A 17,821-nucleotide genomic window follows, 5' to 3' on the forward strand; every position below is an offset into this window, starting at 1 on the left:
CTGACGCCAGCTCTGCGGCTCTGGCGCTCGTGGCTCAGCACGGGCTACTAACTGACTGTTAGCTCAGAGCTTACACGTACCACAACATGTACTTAAGCAGCCAAATAGATACTTAAACTCTAACAGGACCTCAGTTTCCTTCCAGTGCGGCCATTCGAGTGGGCTGACCCTGCCAGAGACGGCTGCAATGTTCCAGTGTCTGGCTGGTGGATGGAAACTGGTGTAAAGTTACAGTGGCTATCATTGATTTCTCCTTCCAGGGAAAGCAGACACTAATCACAAAAGTAAATAGTGTACACACCCAGCTTAGCAAGATGAGGAATGATAAAGTGTTAATTTACAGTGTGTGCACTCACATTATAGCAACGTACCCAACGGAGTCTCTTCGCTGTAGGCATGTGCGTAAATGGCCAGGAAATCTGAGCCTGTCAGCAGAAATGGACTTGAGGGATTCCCATTTTTCATTCTTGTAATGTTTAAGATTACTAGTGCTGTGATTACTAGTAGACCTCGTGAATAGCATAATGATAGCAAACGTGTAAGCCACAGTATGCTAATGTAAAACATACAATAAAGGAGAAAAATAAGTACCACTGATGGCAGTGCTCAATATACACTCTGCAAACCAGTGTGACCTGATTAGGATTATTCATTACATGCCATAATTGTGCATAATTGAATAAACTTGGGTACTGTGTCAAGTTTGCCATATGCATCCTGCAGGATGATAACGTGTACTGAAACATAAGCTTTAGTTCCTCTACCGTTGCTTCTTTTGCTACACCCTTCTTTTTTGCTACACCCATAGCAGCTGGAGGATGAATCAAACAAAAGAGGCTTCTGCTGCCACAGTGTAACCACGTTTTTTGTCTTTGTCGGAATTCCATTCATCGCACGCAAGCCTTTGCTTAATTTTTTTCCCTACGAACGCCAACTGTGATCAGGCTCTGATCGAAAGACCTCTCCTACTATGTAATGCAGGATCACCATTTAAAACCACGTTCAAAGATTGCACCTCGATCCTTCCACATCGGTTATATAATTAATCTCGGACAACCCCAAAAAATGTCGTTTTACTGTTGCATATTATCAGTTCTAGTTTAGTGCATCAAAATCAACTCCAGAAAATGCACAGAAAATTACAAATGTTGTTTTTCCCCCAACCCATAACCAAAGTGTAGCCACACACACAGGCCATCATTCAACTTGAAGAGCTGCTTAAGTTGCCGTCTGCCCTGTGGTGCTTCAGGAAATGTTACTTTTCCTCCCCAACATTCAAACAGGTGCTAACACTGAGCATTATATCAGCATACACACACAGCCAGATACATGTTAGAAAAGCAACAAAAGAGAGACATAAGAACATGCAAGAATAAGGCTTCAGTGTCTCAGAGGCGTGGGAACAGATTCGGCTTAGGTAAAATTTGTATTTCATGTCATTTTTGGAAAGTTTGTTGGTGGAACAGCACGTTATCTAGAAATAAGGTTTAATTGTGAATTAATTTAATATGGGTACAGTGTTACAGATGAATGTCTGTCAAGTCAGTCAGGGTTTTGATTCTGTCAGTGTGATGTGGGAACCATGTCAGGTAGTAAGGATTCTTAGATTGGTAGTAGACTGATCACAGAATGCCATCCAGATACAAGGAGTCACTTATTTCAGAAACAGCTTGGAGACGTTGAGCAGGAGCTGGGGTGAAGTCAGAGATTTGAAAGGTTTAGAGGAGGCAAGAAGCCAACTGTCAGTTTACTCCAGAGATCAGTAAATAAACAGCTGTGACCTTTGTGTTTGAGTCCAGAGTTCGTCAGCATGTAGATCTTCCCGTTTTCCTGTTTCGTGTCAATGCTGATCCACTTCCTGTTCCCATCTGAAGGAAATGCTCCAATAAATATCCTAATAATAGCACTCCTTATCTGGTAAAGGGATTTTGCTGCTGAATCAGCTTGTGCAGGTTTAAAATTTTAATCTGCTGCTTGTGTTGTTTCAGCATTTATTCACAGAATGCATGATCAGTATAAATCATGTTTTCTAGCCAAGAGGGAAATTTGTTTTGCAGTCAGGTCACACTGGTTCGCTGAACAGGCCCATACAATCAGAGAAGGCTTTGGAACTGAGCGCTAATAACAAAGCACATGGGCTTTCTCTTCTTTTGTCATCGACTACAGACCAGTTTTCCACTTTTCCTCAGTCCATTTTGAATGAACTTTGGCTGAGAGAAAACATTTCTATAATTTCTGTCCCAACTTTATTGGAATTGAGCTTGTATTCTCCTAGGTGTTTGTTGAAGAAGAACCTACCAAGAAGGAAACTAGAACATGGTTGATATTTACAGGATGAAAGTAGACACAGCTGTGTTGTTGTTTTCCTGGATTGCATCTGATCTCAGACAAAAACAAAGATCAGACACTTGAACCTCTGTTCAGGCCCCTTCCTGACTTCTCCACCCTCTGACATCACACACTTTGTTTCAGTCCAAATTCACAACATAGTTGCTTTCATCTGCACACATGTGAAACACATGTCAATGACAGTCTCAGCTGTGCTGTTTTGTTTACAGTTTCTGTCTTTGTATTTCCTTCAGGACGTCATCGCTGGGTTTCTGTACAGCATCCTCATCCTGTGCTTCTTCCTGCCGATACTGGACCTGATCGATGGCTTCAATTTGACCTGCCGCTACGCTCCAATCATCATCATCTCCCTCCACCTGGGCCTGGGCCTCTTCTCCTTCACCCTGGACACCTGGAGCACCTCTCGCGGTGACACCGCTCAGATCCTGGGCACTGGTGCCGGCATTGCCTTGGCTTCCCATGTCAACTACTGCCTGGGTCTGATGCCCGACTTTACACCAGACCAGCTTCCCCTCAGCATGCCTGCACTTAGCCCCAGCCTGGTGGCTGTTGTAATGCTGCGGCTCGTTGTGGGAGTGCTGGTGCTGTTGGCCACGCGGGCGCTGATGAAGGCCATCACCATCCCACTGGTGTGCAGAGCGTGTAGAGTGCCCACTGATGACCTGAGGAAGGCCCGACAGCACATGGAGGTGGAGCTGCCTTACCGCTACATCGTCTACGGGACAGTGGGCTTCAACGTGATCTTCCTGGTCCCGCTGCTCTTCAGCTACATGCAGCTCTCCTGATTGGATGTTACTTGAGTGTGTGGCCAGTCAAAGTGAAGTAAAAACCTAAATGCTGTCATCAGATCAGTTTTGCTGCTTGTTTTCATCCACAGCCTAATCCCTAGCTGGAGGTTGCTGGGTTTGGGACTGATGAAGGTACATTAAAGCCTAATTGCTGATCTGGATGCAGAGTTTTTATCAGATTTTTTGTTTTTGTTGTCTCAGGTTACATTTAAAGACGGGTGAATCCTGAGCAATGGAAAATCTGCTAAAATGGGCTTAGACTGTTATCAGTTCACTAGCGATATCTCTTTGTTCTTTAGATTTATTTAAGAGTAAAATCCAGTCAGATGATGCTTTGACACTCTCAGAGCTGGAAAGTCACTCCTCAAATTCAAAAAAGCATTTCAACAGTGGCCTCTAGAAGACTAAAAATGCAGGTCATGACCACTAATAGATGATGTGCATTAGTGTTTGCATTGTTATGACTGATGTTATTATTAAGAGCTCAGGCAAAGAACCATAGAAGTATTTTTTTTAGGAAAACTTAAATTATTCCAACAACTCAAGTGAATGATAAATCTTCAAACGCCTGACAGAAAATGTTGAAAATAAAAAGACGTAGTAAGTCTCACTAACAGTCTGAAAGCCAAAGATATCCAGGCACGTGATGAATAAATAAATAAATAAAAAAAAAAAAAAAATAGAAAGCCTTCTTTTAGTCGGATGTCCAGATGGATCAATGGCAGAATGAGTTTGGGTTGTAAATTAAGTGCTTAGTTTAACTAGTTTAAAGAATGTTGTAGTTTGAGTTCAGTGTCACTGTTGAAACTTTGTGTGGTTCTTTGTCTAGTAGCCTCTTAATGTTTCTGTTTGATTATACTCTCCTTTTTCTCAATTCTTAAAGCAATAAGAGACCTTTCATTTTATGATTCTTGTGTTCCTGTACTGGATCGGAGGAACAATTAGTCTTTAACCTCTGAACCCCCTGCCTGCGGAGAGGAAACCAGTTTGATTAAAATTTTTGATTTGTTGTTACGTCTCTGATGTCTGAGAATTCAGCCACATTGTTTTTTCAGGAGGTTAGATTGTGTTTTCTTAAAGGGCTTTCCCCACTATTTGAGTTCTGAGTTTGACTGCTATTCCTGCAACCCGATGGGAGAAAAAAGAAATACCAGGCACATACTGTACGATGCAAAAGGAAAGGAGAATGCATCGCTTTGTTTGGGAAATGTACAGAAAGGGTTTTAATGGTTTTATTTTGTTCTCTAAGAATGACTGGAGTCTGTGCACTCAGCTCAGCCTGTTTTTTTAATTTTTATTTTTAAACACTGTAAACTTGCTTCCTATTAGAGATGTCGGCTCACATCCACTTCCTGTTCTTAGCTGAGGGTCTTTTGCTGATGTCAGGTGGGAGAAGGTGGTGGAGATAAACCGTCCAGAGGGAAGACAGAATGAAAGTTTTCTCATGTTTCTAAAATTGAAACTCCATCGACAACTTTTTTGTGCACAACAGGCGCATTCTAAAAATATTAGAAAGTATTCGACTACAAGTGCAACATTATTCACTGTTTTATCATGCATGAATTTGATACTTGATTCTATAAATGTAGGAAAATTTTGTCTTCAAATTTTGAATACAAAATTGCTCCAGAAAAGCGGCGTGAACGTGAACTTTTTAAGTGCCTTTGACAAAAGTAATCAAACACATGGTTGCCCTGAGAAGTCAAATGCACTGCAACATAAGGAAACCCCAGCAAATAGAAAAACAATCCAGATAGCACACAAAACACAACAGAAGTTGAACAATATGCAATGGAAGTAAACAAAGAAAATCACACAAATCACAAAAGATATGCTTCTGGGGAGGTGATAACATGACGGAACAGCTACACATGTGACAGTAACCAAAACATGTCAACTTTTGCACTGAGACGCTAAAAAGAAGCAGAGGTGTTGTATAACATGGAGAAGAAGATGCAAAGTACAGTATTACTGATTCTGTAATACTGTGCATACATGTTTGCTATCAGCTGTTTACCATCAGGTTATCACTTCCATCCGTCACGTTATTGTCTCCCCAAAAGGATTTTTGAGGTTTTGCTGCGTTTTGTTTTTTTCCTATTTCCATTGTGAAAGAACTATTTGATTCAAATTTAGCTTGATAAGATGTTAGAGCAGAATCTATCATCGTAACACTCTGGTGATGTTAAACTTGTTAAAAAGCACAGGTCTCTCTCTTTTATAGTAACATTTGCAATAAAAAAAAGAAGCTTCCACTCGGACTCTTACCCGAACTTTGTCTCCTCCACACCACAACTAGTGATTAATTGGTTAATTAGTTGATTAACAAAGCTTCCTTCGACCACTCTAACCTGAACCTGAGTATAAGGACCGAGGCCAGGAGCCCAGATGCCTGCTTCCTGTTTCTAAGCTGTGTGTGCCTTGCTTAAAGGCACATTTAAAAAAAGTTTTTCTCCCAGCAGGATGCTGCCATTGACAAACATTTCTTTAGTCTTAATTTCTTTCTTCTTCTTTTTTTTGCCAAGCTGATTTATTTATGTTATTTTTGTGTACGGTACTCTGCTAAAATAAATGCACTGTTCCCAGAATGCACTGTTCCCCCTCCGAGCCAGGTAAAAATAATGAAGGTGGAGCTGGTCCTCAATGCAGTCCGATCAGTAGTTCCCTTTGATTTGTCGTCTTGCAGTTGGTTGGCAAACACTATGACTAGTGACCGTTATAATGAATAGATGCTTTACTTACATTAGCACCTGTTAGCTAATGCAAGTAAGATTCAGTCATTTACAGACATCTGTGCAGTAGCAGAGACATTTTCCAGTATAGCAGCTTGAACCAGCAAACATCTGGAGTCTTCCCTTCATAAGTGACCTTAACTGTCCCTGGATACTACAATTTTCTGTGGTATGTTTGAGGAATTAGATTTTATTGTTTTTCTGTAGTCGACTACTTCTGTCTGAAATGATAATCCAATGATGTGATGAGAGCTCCTCATACTTCACTGCTGATTGCATTTGTTTAATTCTTTAGGATGTTCACATATAGTTTAGTATTTTAACTTGATCCAGCTGCAGATTTGCCTCTAATTAACCGACTCATCAAAGCCAAACGGACCAGCTTACCCTCTGCATTTGTCAGCCGCCTGGCTCGTTTCACTTCCTGTGGCCTTGCCTCGTGCACAAAAATGTTTGTTTGTCGGAGCGTTTGTATATTTCTTGACGTTTTTGTGCGTGTGTTTGGGCATGCGGTTTTGTCTCTGTTCCACAGAAAAGAGAAGTTTATTTCTGTTTCAGTGACATAACCCAGTTTGTGTTAATCCTGTGGCTGAGCTGAGTTTGTGTGAGTGACGGACAGAAGCTCAAACTGCAAGGCAACATTTGTCATCTGTGATATTTAAGGACATTTCCCCTGCACATCGATAAAGGAGATGAAGCTGAACTCCCTGACACGTCTCGCTGTGATATGTTCCTGTGTTTGTGTTTGGAGACTGGTTTCCACCTGTGGATGTTCTTTTTTGTGGAGTCAAAGCAGGGCTGGCCTCGTGATGTTTGACGAGCCTAATTATAAACTTAAAGATGTATATTTGGTACAGCATCTTTAAAATGCATCATATAGTTTTGTTTGGCTTTGTTTTTTATATAATCTTTATCGTGATTTTGCTTTGTTGTGATCATGATCTTTTGTTGATATTATTTCGGTACATTAATATATTTTTGAAATCCTAAATTGATCTGTCAAAAATATATAGTCTGTGTTATTTTCTGTGGTATGATATGGCTGAATTACAGAATTTCTTTATTATTTGTAATGTCATTAGGAGATGGATGGACAGAGTCACCAAAGTCTATATACTGTAATAACACAATAAGCTTGTCAAATTGATCCTAATTTATTATTATGATAACTTTAGTTCTTGCAATACAATATTTAAAACTGTTTTTCCTTAATCTGTTCAATGATTGGTTTAGAGCAGCCAGCTCTGCTTTGTCAACTCACAAGATGGAGATTTGATTTCTTTCTTTCTTTTTTAAATACTGGATCTCAGAGGAAAAAACGTCTTTCTTGACCAAATATGCAGTATTTAAACTGTGTAGCTAAACTGCCCTACACGTCAGTGCCTTCCTCTGTCCTCAGCTCTGTGCCGTCATGTTGCCTCTTGCACTTTGTAGATGTATATAAATATGGGATGATGAGAAGTTTCCTGTTTATAAAAAAACAAGAACAGTTTTTAATATTGCCCCTACTTTTGCTTTTTAGTTGCTGTCTTGAGGAAAATTCGCAAGTCTTTGTCTTTAAGTCTACATGTTTGATTGAGTTTGCTTTGCAGAAATGAATTTGCCTTTTTCTCCCTGATAATTTGCGGCTTTCATTCCATATCACAGTCAGAGAGTAGAGAGACGAGGTGAACTCTTGTCAGAGTTTCAGTTTGTAATCAAACCCTTCATGATTCCTTCTTTATTTGTGAAGTCTCGCTCACTTTCACAGTATTTTCTTCATGTTTCTGCAGGGCTTTGTTGTTGGTTTTCATCTGTGATTGAAAATGTGGCTTATTTCTGTCTGTGTGAAATAACTGAGAATAATAAATGAGAGAATCAAATATGTGCCTGCTTGTCCTCAGTTATTCCCTGCAGTGACAGACTGCAGAATGAAAGGAGCAAAATGCCGGTGAGAAAACGTCAGTGTGCGTGTGGAGTTTTGGACATGAATGTAAAACCATTTGAAAGTTTGTTCTTACTGAATCTTTCTCACTGTAAAAAAAATGTTACTAATTATTCTGTAGGTCATTATTTTCACTGGTGCACCCACAGCCATGGGAGACCTTGAAAACTCTTGCTTCTTTAATCTGGTTAAATCTTCCTCTAAGGATGAACATAATGTAGTATATTAAACACACTTTGTGTAAGATTTACAAAAATATATGTGTTTGTAGTTTTGCCTCTGTGCACCACCACTGTGGATTTTAAATCAAATAAGATGTGAGTCAAGTGCACACTTGGAACTTTAATTTGAGGGGTTTTACAAACTTTTTGAATTACAACATTTTACATTCAACTACAGATATTTTATAATAGTCAGAGGATCAAAACTAATTGGGAAAACTAACATAATTTGAAACGTAACAAATGTTTTTGATACTTGGATGAATCCTTTTGCACTCGGTGACTGCCTGACGTCTAGAATCCATGAACATCACCAAATGCTCTGCCAGGCCACCTTCAGCTGCTGGACGTCTGTGGGAGGAAGCCAGAGTGAACCCACGCGGACAGTCCCCCGGCCAGATGGTGGATTTGACCTCAAAGCCTTCTTGCTGTGAGGCAGCAGTGCGAACTATGGTGCCACTGAGCTGCCCGCTTTTAAAAGGTGTTCAAAGAAATTTTCAACAAATAACTTCATCCAGGTCCACCTAAACTGTTCTGTGTGATGTCAGCTCTCTCATGCTTTGGATACAGCCATCCCAAACTTGCAGTGTTTTTTTGTTTTATCATGGATAAATGATTTGTGTGTATGTGTGTGTGTGCATGTGTGAATGTCAGCCCAGCTTTCCTTTGAGGCATGATGGAAAAACTAACAGACCTCGGATTCATCTGTCACCAAACTGCAGCGGCTTTAGTCAGGAAGTCTCATGAAGCAAAACCTGTGCTGGTGAGGACAGTAATCCTGAAATGGGTCAAATTCAGTCCACATGTGAACAGGTGACTATTTGCATAAGAACTTGACTGTTTGGGGTTTTTTTTTTTTTTTTGATGACGCAGTCTCTCCTGTGTTTGTTTCTCCTGCTGCAGAGCTGTGATGTGTCACAGGAGGACCAACTTTCCACTTTGTTCTGCCAAAGCTGCGCAGCTGAGGAAGGGAAGAGAAACTCCAGCTACTGGCCTGAACATGAAAGACTTTCTCTTACTTCTTTTTTTCCTTTGCTTTAGAACGTGACAGCACTCAAGACTGCGGCTGAAGCCTTGTGGGTGTTTTACTGGGAAAGATGAGTGTGTCAGTCTGGGCTAAAGCAACAGAAACTTCACACACTTCAAACTGTAGTTAACCTTTGCTCACAATCCTTAATTTGTCTCCAGGTTAACAGGAGACACTGAGGTTCACAATACAAACAAATTGAAGTTGCAGACACACACACAAAAAAATGCTCAAAGAGGCACAAAAGAGCCATAGAAACACCAAAAGTGAGAACAGAGACACAAAATTACCACAAAGAGTCATCAAAAAAGATGAAGGACTGTAAAGATGATAGATGATACCAAAGTGAAGTATTGGTGCAAAAAGACTCAAATGGACCATTGAGAAACACAAAACACACATGACAAGAAATGCAAAATAAACAATTGTACTCATTGTCATATTTGTTTGCAGTTTAAAGACCCACAAAAGGACTAAAATGTGCCGCACAGGGGCACTGTGTCAAAAACCAGCATACAAAGTGATGCACAGTGAGTATGAACACACATTAAATGACCACAAAAAGATGCAAATTGAGAGACAAAGCAAGTAGATTTGTTTGAAGCAGATGCAAATATGAGGAAGGTGGAATTATATAAAGAGCTTTGAGAAACATGAAAGACTTCAGAATAAGAGTGAGTCATATCAGCTGTGTGAGCGTTGTCTGAAATGACGGATAATAAAAAGGAAAAAGTCTCCTCCACTCTCCTCCTCTTACTCCAGTACTCCTGAAGGACTGAGATTGTCTTTAATTTGTTTCTGTGTGGCTCCAATGTCAGATTTGGGTCAGCTGGAAAGCCTCGAACAGTTTGAGACCTCTGAGAGCTGCTCCTGCTGCCACCTGCTGGACGACACAGGTATCACACCTGAATTTATTTCATCCTAAGGCAATCCTTCTAGTAGAACCAGATCAGCTTTGCCCCTTTGTTTTGATGATATTTTTGAGTTTCTTATTCTGTTCCCTTTTTTAAGTATGTCTATAACAAAAAGCCATCTGAAATTGCCAAAGGCGAAAAAAAAAACAGATTTAAGATTTTAAATTGAAGAAAAATATAATAAGAGATTGCTGCAACGCTTCATAGGTTGTTTTACATATTTAATTTATATTTCTGATGCGCGGCAGCTGTGTTTCTTGAATAAGCTGATTAATCTTTCCTCTGCAAAGTAAATTAGACGAAACCCCGGTGCATGATGAATCAAGTCTCAGCTTAAGGACCTCGTAATTTACTTGTTGAGTATAACGTCTCAGTTCTTCTCTTTGATTAAATCCAAGCCTTGAGACTGGCTGACTCACTGCAGAGATACATTAAACCCTTTAAATTCTAAAGAGAGAGAGAAAGAGAGAACAGACATTTTTGCACAATTTTTAGCTGAGATAAATTAAAAATCAAGAAATGTAAATATATACAGTTTTTATGTCTTTTCTTACGTAAGCACAGTGTAATAGTGATCTACATTTCCCACATTTTTCATTTTATTAAAAAAATTAAATATAAACTATTCACAAGCAACGTTATAATAAAGTGCACTGTGAGGGAAATAAATTCATATTAAATATTTAAAAAATAAAGATCAAAACAGAATATGAAAAAAGTAATAAGTACGAAACGCACGAACGGAACTGTGTCATGAAGAACGTTTCCACCCGGTCTGTACACACTGTGACACAAAGCACTTCCTCCATGCGTAGTTTTCGGTGAAATGAACTCAGTTACGTGTTTTTAAGAGCTTTAACGCCAAAGTCTTTTATTGTAATAACGTGGCAGTGGGCTGTTGTGTTGTGTCCAGAATGGCGGCGGACGTGTCCAAACACTAGTGTGTAACACACCGGGAGTTTCCCTTCATTTGTAGCAGGTAGGAAGGTCGGCTTTAACAGCACGCGACACGATAACATTCACTACACAGCGATGAGCGATGAATGTGGAGCTACAGACCCCAGCGCCAAACTCTAAAAAAAATCCCTAAAACTCGTGTTTAGAGCTAAAACATGAATAATGGAGGGGTTTTGGAAGTGTTTTAATTTGGGGCCGAATTACAAAGTTGGATTAGGCAATTTATTAAACATCATCAGCTGTGTTCTCATATGCGTATGTATGTAGCAAATGAAGAAAGCTGTAGATAATATACATTTGCTATTGAGTCTTGTTATAGGAGACTGAATTGTAAGCAGTTTTGCTTTGGTGTTTCAGAAAGAAAAAGTTTAGGATATATTAAAAAAAACAACAACTTTGTATTTTCCCCAGTGAAGCTACACACAGACTGATAACACTGTGGTGTAGGAGCACTGTTATTGCTGCATAATTTAGAAGAATATTCACAATTATCTGTGAGTGGGAGAAACTGTTCCCACAAGTCTCCTTCCACATGAATAAACATGGGCACATTCAGACCACTGTGGAGCTGCTGGTTATTACACAGTTGTAGAAAAGCAGCTCTGTATTAGATTATAAAACCGATGAGCTGCAGGCACAGGTGGATCCCAGGACTTACAGGGTTTTAACCACTGACAGGAAGTGAAAGACAAAGTTGCTGGATTTGCTGATCAGAGTTCTGTGTCTTTTTTAATTATTCCAACTCATTAGGAACTCATCAGGAGCTTCCATGGAGGGTTTGGAGGAGAAGCTCAAAGTTCTGTCCATCGCTAGGCGGTCCTGTCCGGAAGAACCCACCTACCTGCTGGATGTTGCCTTGCAGCCGAGTGGCCTTCTGGCGGTGTCCTGCTCCAACTTCACCATCCACCTGCACAACAAGGACACTTTGAAGCAAGTGGGAGAGTATCAAGGCCACAGCGGGCGGCTCTGCGGGGTCACATTTGGCCACACCTCCTCTGACCTCCTGTACTCCGGTTCTGCTGACGGGACGGTCCGCGTGTGGGACATCCGCCACCCCGGGACGGAGGCAGCCCAGAAGTTTAAAAGCGATCCAGCGCACTGTTACTGCAGCTTCGACCTGAGCTGCAGTGACATGCTCCTGTGTGCCGGCACTGAGCAAGTGGACAGCGAGGACAGCTTCCTCGTTTTCTGGGATTCCAGGAAACCGGCAGGTGGGCTTCTTGGGGTATACTCTGAGTCGCACAGCGATGACATCACACAGGTGCGCTTTCATCCCCGGGATAAGGACCGCCTGGCTTCGGGCTCCACAGATGGCCTCGTTAATGTTTTCGACCTCAGTCGGGGGGCGGAGGAGGATGCGCTGCTCGCCACCTGCAACAGCGACTCATCAGCGAGCTCAGTGTGTTGGTCCGGGGCCAACTACACCCAGCTGCTGTGCCTCAGCCACGATGAGGGGCTGCACCTTTGGGATTTGGGCCAGCTGGATACAGATGAGCCTCTCACCATCTTCAGCACCTCCGACGCTCGCAGCCTGACTCCACTGGCTGACGGGCGAGGCGTGGACTACCTGGTGGGGGGGCGGTGGCTAGAGGACACCCAAAAGCTGCTGGTGGTCGGCGGGAAGAACAACGGAGACCTCCACCTGATGGAGTGTGACGCCAGGGGTCTTCATCTGCTCAGGAGCCTAGAGGGTGGCCACGCCTCCACGGTGCGCTGCTTCCTGTGGGATGCAGCAGGGGAGGCGTTGTTCACCGGGGGGGAGGATGCGCAGCTTTTGCTGTGGAAACCGGGTGGAGAGGAGCTCACACCAGGGAAAAGGGAGTCTATGAAGAGCGAGTCAGCTCTAAGACTCAAATCTAGACCTCATAAAAAACACGGCTACCACAGAGAAAAGAAGACGGCGTAGCAGAGGAACAAAGTGAACGATGACCTGACTGAAGCAGCCCTGTGTCCTACAATTTAAAGCAGCTCAGCTGCTGAGGACGATGTCAGTAAGCAGATGAAATGGTGTTCATCTTTGCCTCAGCTGTTGTTTTTACTGTGCAGTTTTCTGTTTACAAGCAAAACTTATTCTTGTGTGTCATAGCAGCCTGAATGTGGACCTTTCCAGTGTTTACAAAGAAACCAGCTTGCAGAAAAATTGTGACCAGGTGACTTTGAAAGGCAAATTGTATTTTAGTCTTTGATAAAGATCTGTTGGCCCCAGCTAACAAACAGGGCAAGTATTTTAATATGAAGAGAGCTGTGTGTGTTCAATAAAAACTTTGGCATGCTGTGTGACTTCACCACAACAATCAGTCTTTATAGTTATTATATTTGTAGCACGCAGGACTGTAGCATTTCTCTAGAAGCACATCTCAGTTTTTAGGCTACAATTGCTGTTCCAGCACATCACCAGCCACCATTCTCAGAGCTTTGTGTGTCTGGACAGCCTTAGTTCTCCTTGGGCTGGACATTTTCCACTGATTGGTTTAGTGATTTATGTTCATTGAATCATAAAAGCAGCTTTTCATGTCTGTATTCTCACATTCATCTGTCCTGTGCCCTATGTGCTTGCTTGCATCTGATGTTTTCCAGAAAGCGACACAAAGCGGACGAGGAGATGTCACTGTTTGTTGGTATCATAATCGTATGCTGCTGGGATTCACATTCATTGCCACCCTTGCTCTTTTGTAGCTATTTGACAGGTGTCACTCGTGTTTTAGACTAGAAATGATTTGTCAATTAATAGAATAGTTAATCAACCAAAAATGACTAGAATTTAAAACTAGCTCCAGTGTCAGCTCCTGATATGGTACTCTTGAGGACAGAGGACCCTCCCACCTGCTGTTTAAAATTTTTGTTTGACTTAAAAGAAGAGGAGCTAAAACAGCTTGTTTGAGACAGATGAGAGAAATAAGCATTATTCTAACACTGGAATCTTGCAAAGTTACTCAAGCAAAGTCGAGTATAAAAGTCTGGAGCTGGAAATGAGCAGGAAGTGTCCAGTTTCTGTAAAAAATAATGCATCAGATTTTCAGCTTTTTCGATTAATTTTTCTGTATCGCAATCATTGGTTGGGCAATACAGGACTTTTTATGATTTCTGAGCTTTAAAATGTTGATGTGGGTATTTTTTTTACATGGATCAAATGAACAATCAATGAATTTAAAAAAGAAGTAATAATCCGCAACCCTGCTTGGCATATTCTCACATTTACTACTACTAATAAACAGCATATCACTGGCAGTCTACTGACACTGAGCATTGACATGATTGAGTCTCTGGTTGATCAAACCCACAATGAGAGCTATTTAGGCCTACCCCCCAATAAGGTCAGAAATGAGCAGAATAACTACAAGAAAAGTAAACCGTAGTAAAGTTGCCCAGATTATCTTCCAACACCATTATGGCACATATTTAAGGGTTTCCATGACAGAATACTGGTAAAAAAGTGGCACAGATGTGGCGCAGTCAATAGTAAATAAGAGCCAGCATGTGCAGGAATACGGCTCCAAACACAAGGATTCATCTCCAGGACAAGGACATCTTAAAAACAGCAAACTGTTTGTTATAAGTGAGGTTTAATTACACTGGTATTGTAAAGTTCCCTGATGACTGGTTTCCACTAAGTACAATGAAACATACTATGCATTAAATTTGTTACACTGTATAGTATGACATACTGACAGCTTCCTCCTATATCCATTTTTACACTTTATATCTTCTAGTTGCAATGATTCCTTCAGCTGGCCAGCTGTTATTACTGGATTACTTCCTGAAAGTCACCCGAGCTGCCCGGCACAGTGTGATCACGCTGAGACTGCAGCTATCCTTCTCAAATGGCAGCAAGTGGAATAACTAGACTGGCAGTGCAAGTGTCTGTGTGTGTGTTTAATTCTAGCCAGTGGAGTCATGCGGTGAATCTCATTCACATTAGCGATTGCGGTGACTCAGGCTTCATCTTTGCATTCTTTTAACCATTCATTACTCTATGAATTTTTTGCAGTGTGAAAACATCGGCTGAGTCATTACATTCTATTAGTAAATACAGACAGACAAAACAAAGACAAGTCTTTTTTGAGTCTCACTCTGGAAGCTAAATGATATTTACATGTAAAAGGAAAGAAAAAGCTATCCAAATTTGGTGTACCTTATCACCTGGTGTACCTAATGTACTCAGTTTCAGAGAGGACTTCACATCCTGCGTTTTACTATAAATGTTTGGTACCTTAATGTGAAGTTTTCACAGGACTCTGTGGAAGCTAAGTACACCCTCACTGCTTCCACAGGATTTAAGAGGGTAAGTAGCAGCCACATGCTGCTGATCAGATGCACTCGATTAACTGATCATCAGAAAGCGTGAGCAGCCCTGTAAGAGCAGAGGTTTTGGCGGTTTTGGGTGTGCATTAACATAATCCCACAATCTTCCCAGAAGTGGACGTCACAGCAAATTCACCCCAGGGTCAGACTGTGCAACGTGAAGAGAAATGACAAAAACCCCCAAGAGCCACAGCTCAGAGTCTGCAGGCCCAGACAAGTTAAACGTTAAAGTTCATGACAGCACAATTAGCAAATACTGAACAAGTATGTCTTGTTTGCAAGGGTTGCTAGGAGAAAGCCTCTTCTCTCAAAACAGAACATGGCAGCGTAGCTAAAGTTTGTGAAGTTGCATCTGAACAAACCACAAGACTTCTGGAGCAACATCCTTTGGACAGACGAGAGGAGAGGGGAGATGTTTGGCCAAAATGTACACAGCCTTGTACCAGCATATCAGCACAAATGCTAATAATAAAGCACAGGGTGATGATCTGGGCTAGTTTTGCAGCTGCAGGACCCATCCACCTTGCAGTCACCAAGTCGACCACAACTTCCTCTGTACACAAAGTTTTCTTAAGTCAAATGTTAGGTCATCTGTCCAACAGCTTGGCTGCAAGGGTATGGTCCAACAGGACAATAATTCCAAACACAGCAGCAGATCTACAGCAGAATATCTGAAAAAGGAAAGCATCAAGCTGACTGAAATGCTGGACCTTAAATAGGCTCAGTATAAACGAATGCCCAATGAACTGAAGCAACATTTTGAAGACGACTGGGTTAAAATTCCTCTACAATGATGTGAAAGACTGATAAAGTCATTAAAGCCATAAAGAGCTATTTCTGTTAACATTGGTTCTACGAGCTACTCAGTCACAGGTTTTTCAAACGACTGCAAAGTCCCATGAAAACTGACTTCTTCACATCTGTATATATATAATTGCACAGAAAAGAGTAAACTTAAACTGCAGATATTACTGAAAGACAGTGATGGAGCCACACAGTTTTTATAGAGTGACCACAATGAGACCATTACTGAGAATGGGGTGATGGAGAAATGTCATCTTTTCTTTTAAATATCTGTTTATATTCTTGATAAGTCACTGTATGCCTAACCGCTCATTTTTTGGTCACTCACATGCTTATTTGTTCACTCATATGATAACTGAATTTATATGACCCCTGACTGCTTAAAAAACATAATACAGAACTATTTCTAAAGTCATTCTTTTAAAATTGTTGATAAAGTCCAAGATTCCTAATTTAGCAGTGTAGTTGTGATGCTAACTTAGCTACAAATGAGGTTTTACTACTAAAACGTGTTGATATGGGAAATACAGCTGTAGAGAAATGGTTCCTCTAAGTTGTGTGAATGTAATTTTACTTCAGTAAGTATGAACAAGGCCTCTAGCAGGCTTCATTGTTACAGTGGCAAAACCAAAGTGTGGTTTCGCTGGTCAATATGATGCAGTTTTGCTATTTCTGTCCTTAGTGACAACGGTGAGAAAACACTTCACAAGAGATTCTGCTGAGAATGCCTAAGACATACCAAATCTTGTGGAGTTCTGAATGAAGCAAAAAAATAAAATAAAATAAAAAAATCACAACCAACATTACACTCACCAAAGATACTCCTTGAAAACTATGAAACACCAGGGTGACTAAAAAAATGCCAAAGGACTAGAAGAGAGGGAAATGATAACAAAACAGCAAACTCAAAGAGACGCAGCTAGAAGGATGATGAGGAAGCAGATGAAAAAAAATCACGAATAAGTCGCAGGAATCTCTCAGAGATGCTGTGACTACATAAAATGAGAAAAAATGACACTAAAATTACCACTTAAAGAAGCAAAGCAACCACAGACACAGAAAACAGCTATAGAAAAACACTATGGGGTATGAAGTTTTTTTTTTATTTTGTATGAAATGTGCGAAACCTTTATACACGGCCTACTGCCTCATAATTGTCCAAGCCAGTAATCAGCACGTTAGATAAAACTACCCCTGGACACAGTGCGTTAATACTAATAATTATTGCTATTTACACGTTAATGCACCAGTAATTCAAATACATAAGCTATAGCTAGGCCTATGTAACACTTCAGTTGACACGTTTCCAGTATAGTGACTAATATGAATTATATTGGTGTTTTAATAAAAAATTATTTGTATAATTTGCTGTAAAGTTGGAGCAGAAACTATTTGTAAATGTGTTATTTTAAAAAACTAGCAAGCGAGAGAAAACCAATACGTGAGCGAGTAAAGGGAACACCCATGCATGCCCTAGCATTAGCTATATAGCGCATTCACAGACCTATATATCAGTTATGTAACTCTCGCTGTTGTGTTCCTGTCTAATTTCGGTTCTAGGGCTGAAATGCGCTCGTCTTTCACACAGCACCGCTTCGGCTGTGAGGAGGTCTTCAAAAACACTTATAAATGTGCAATAAACGATTGGGCAGAACGAGCGTTAAAATGCGGATACATAGAAGCGAGGTGCAGGGCCGGGCCTCGGACAGGTTTAGCCTCATTCCGGCACGCTGGCTGGTGAAGCCTCCACACATACACACTGTACTTCGCTCTCTGCCTCGATCTTTTTCCTTGTCCCTTCTC

At 41.0% G+C, this 17,821-nt stretch overlaps 2 protein-coding genes across 2 annotated transcripts in view; both read left to right on the forward strand.

Moving 5' to 3' along the window:
- The window catches only part of sgpp1b (sphingosine-1-phosphate phosphatase 1b), a 28,464-nt gene extending 20,745 nt beyond the window's left edge, over positions 1-7,719 (forward strand). Inside the window, exon 3 of the mRNA XM_063498870.1 lies at positions 2,583-7,719. Within this exon, the coding sequence (XP_063354940.1) occupies positions 2,583-3,134 (552 nt within the window). The 3' untranslated portion in view covers positions 3,135-7,719. The remainder of the gene's footprint in view (positions 1-2,582) is intronic.
- Positions 7,720-10,752: 3,033 nt separating this feature from the next.
- On the forward strand, positions 10,753-14,466 carry wdr89 (WD repeat domain 89). The gene is made up of 2 exons (XM_063498565.1): positions 10,753-10,934; positions 11,663-14,466. The coding sequence occupies exon 2, from the start codon at positions 11,682-11,684 to the stop codon at positions 12,816-12,818; it is 1,137 nt and encodes a 378-aa protein (XP_063354635.1). The 5' UTR covers positions 10,753-10,934; positions 11,663-11,681; the 3' UTR covers positions 12,819-14,466.
- The last annotated feature ends 3,355 nt before the right edge of the window (positions 14,467-17,821 follow it).

Source organism: Pelmatolapia mariae, linkage group LG16_19, assembly GCF_036321145.2.
Source record: "Pelmatolapia mariae isolate MD_Pm_ZW linkage group LG16_19, Pm_UMD_F_2, whole genome shotgun sequence".
Taxonomy (NCBI): domain Eukaryota; kingdom Metazoa; phylum Chordata; class Actinopteri; order Cichliformes; family Cichlidae; genus Pelmatolapia; species Pelmatolapia mariae.

Bases quoted from the DNA above. Each gene is read 5' to 3' on its own strand.
- wdr89 (XM_063498565.1), top strand. From the start codon at position 11,682: ATGGAGGGTTTGGAGGAGAAGCTCAAAGTTCTGTCCATCGCTAGGCGG.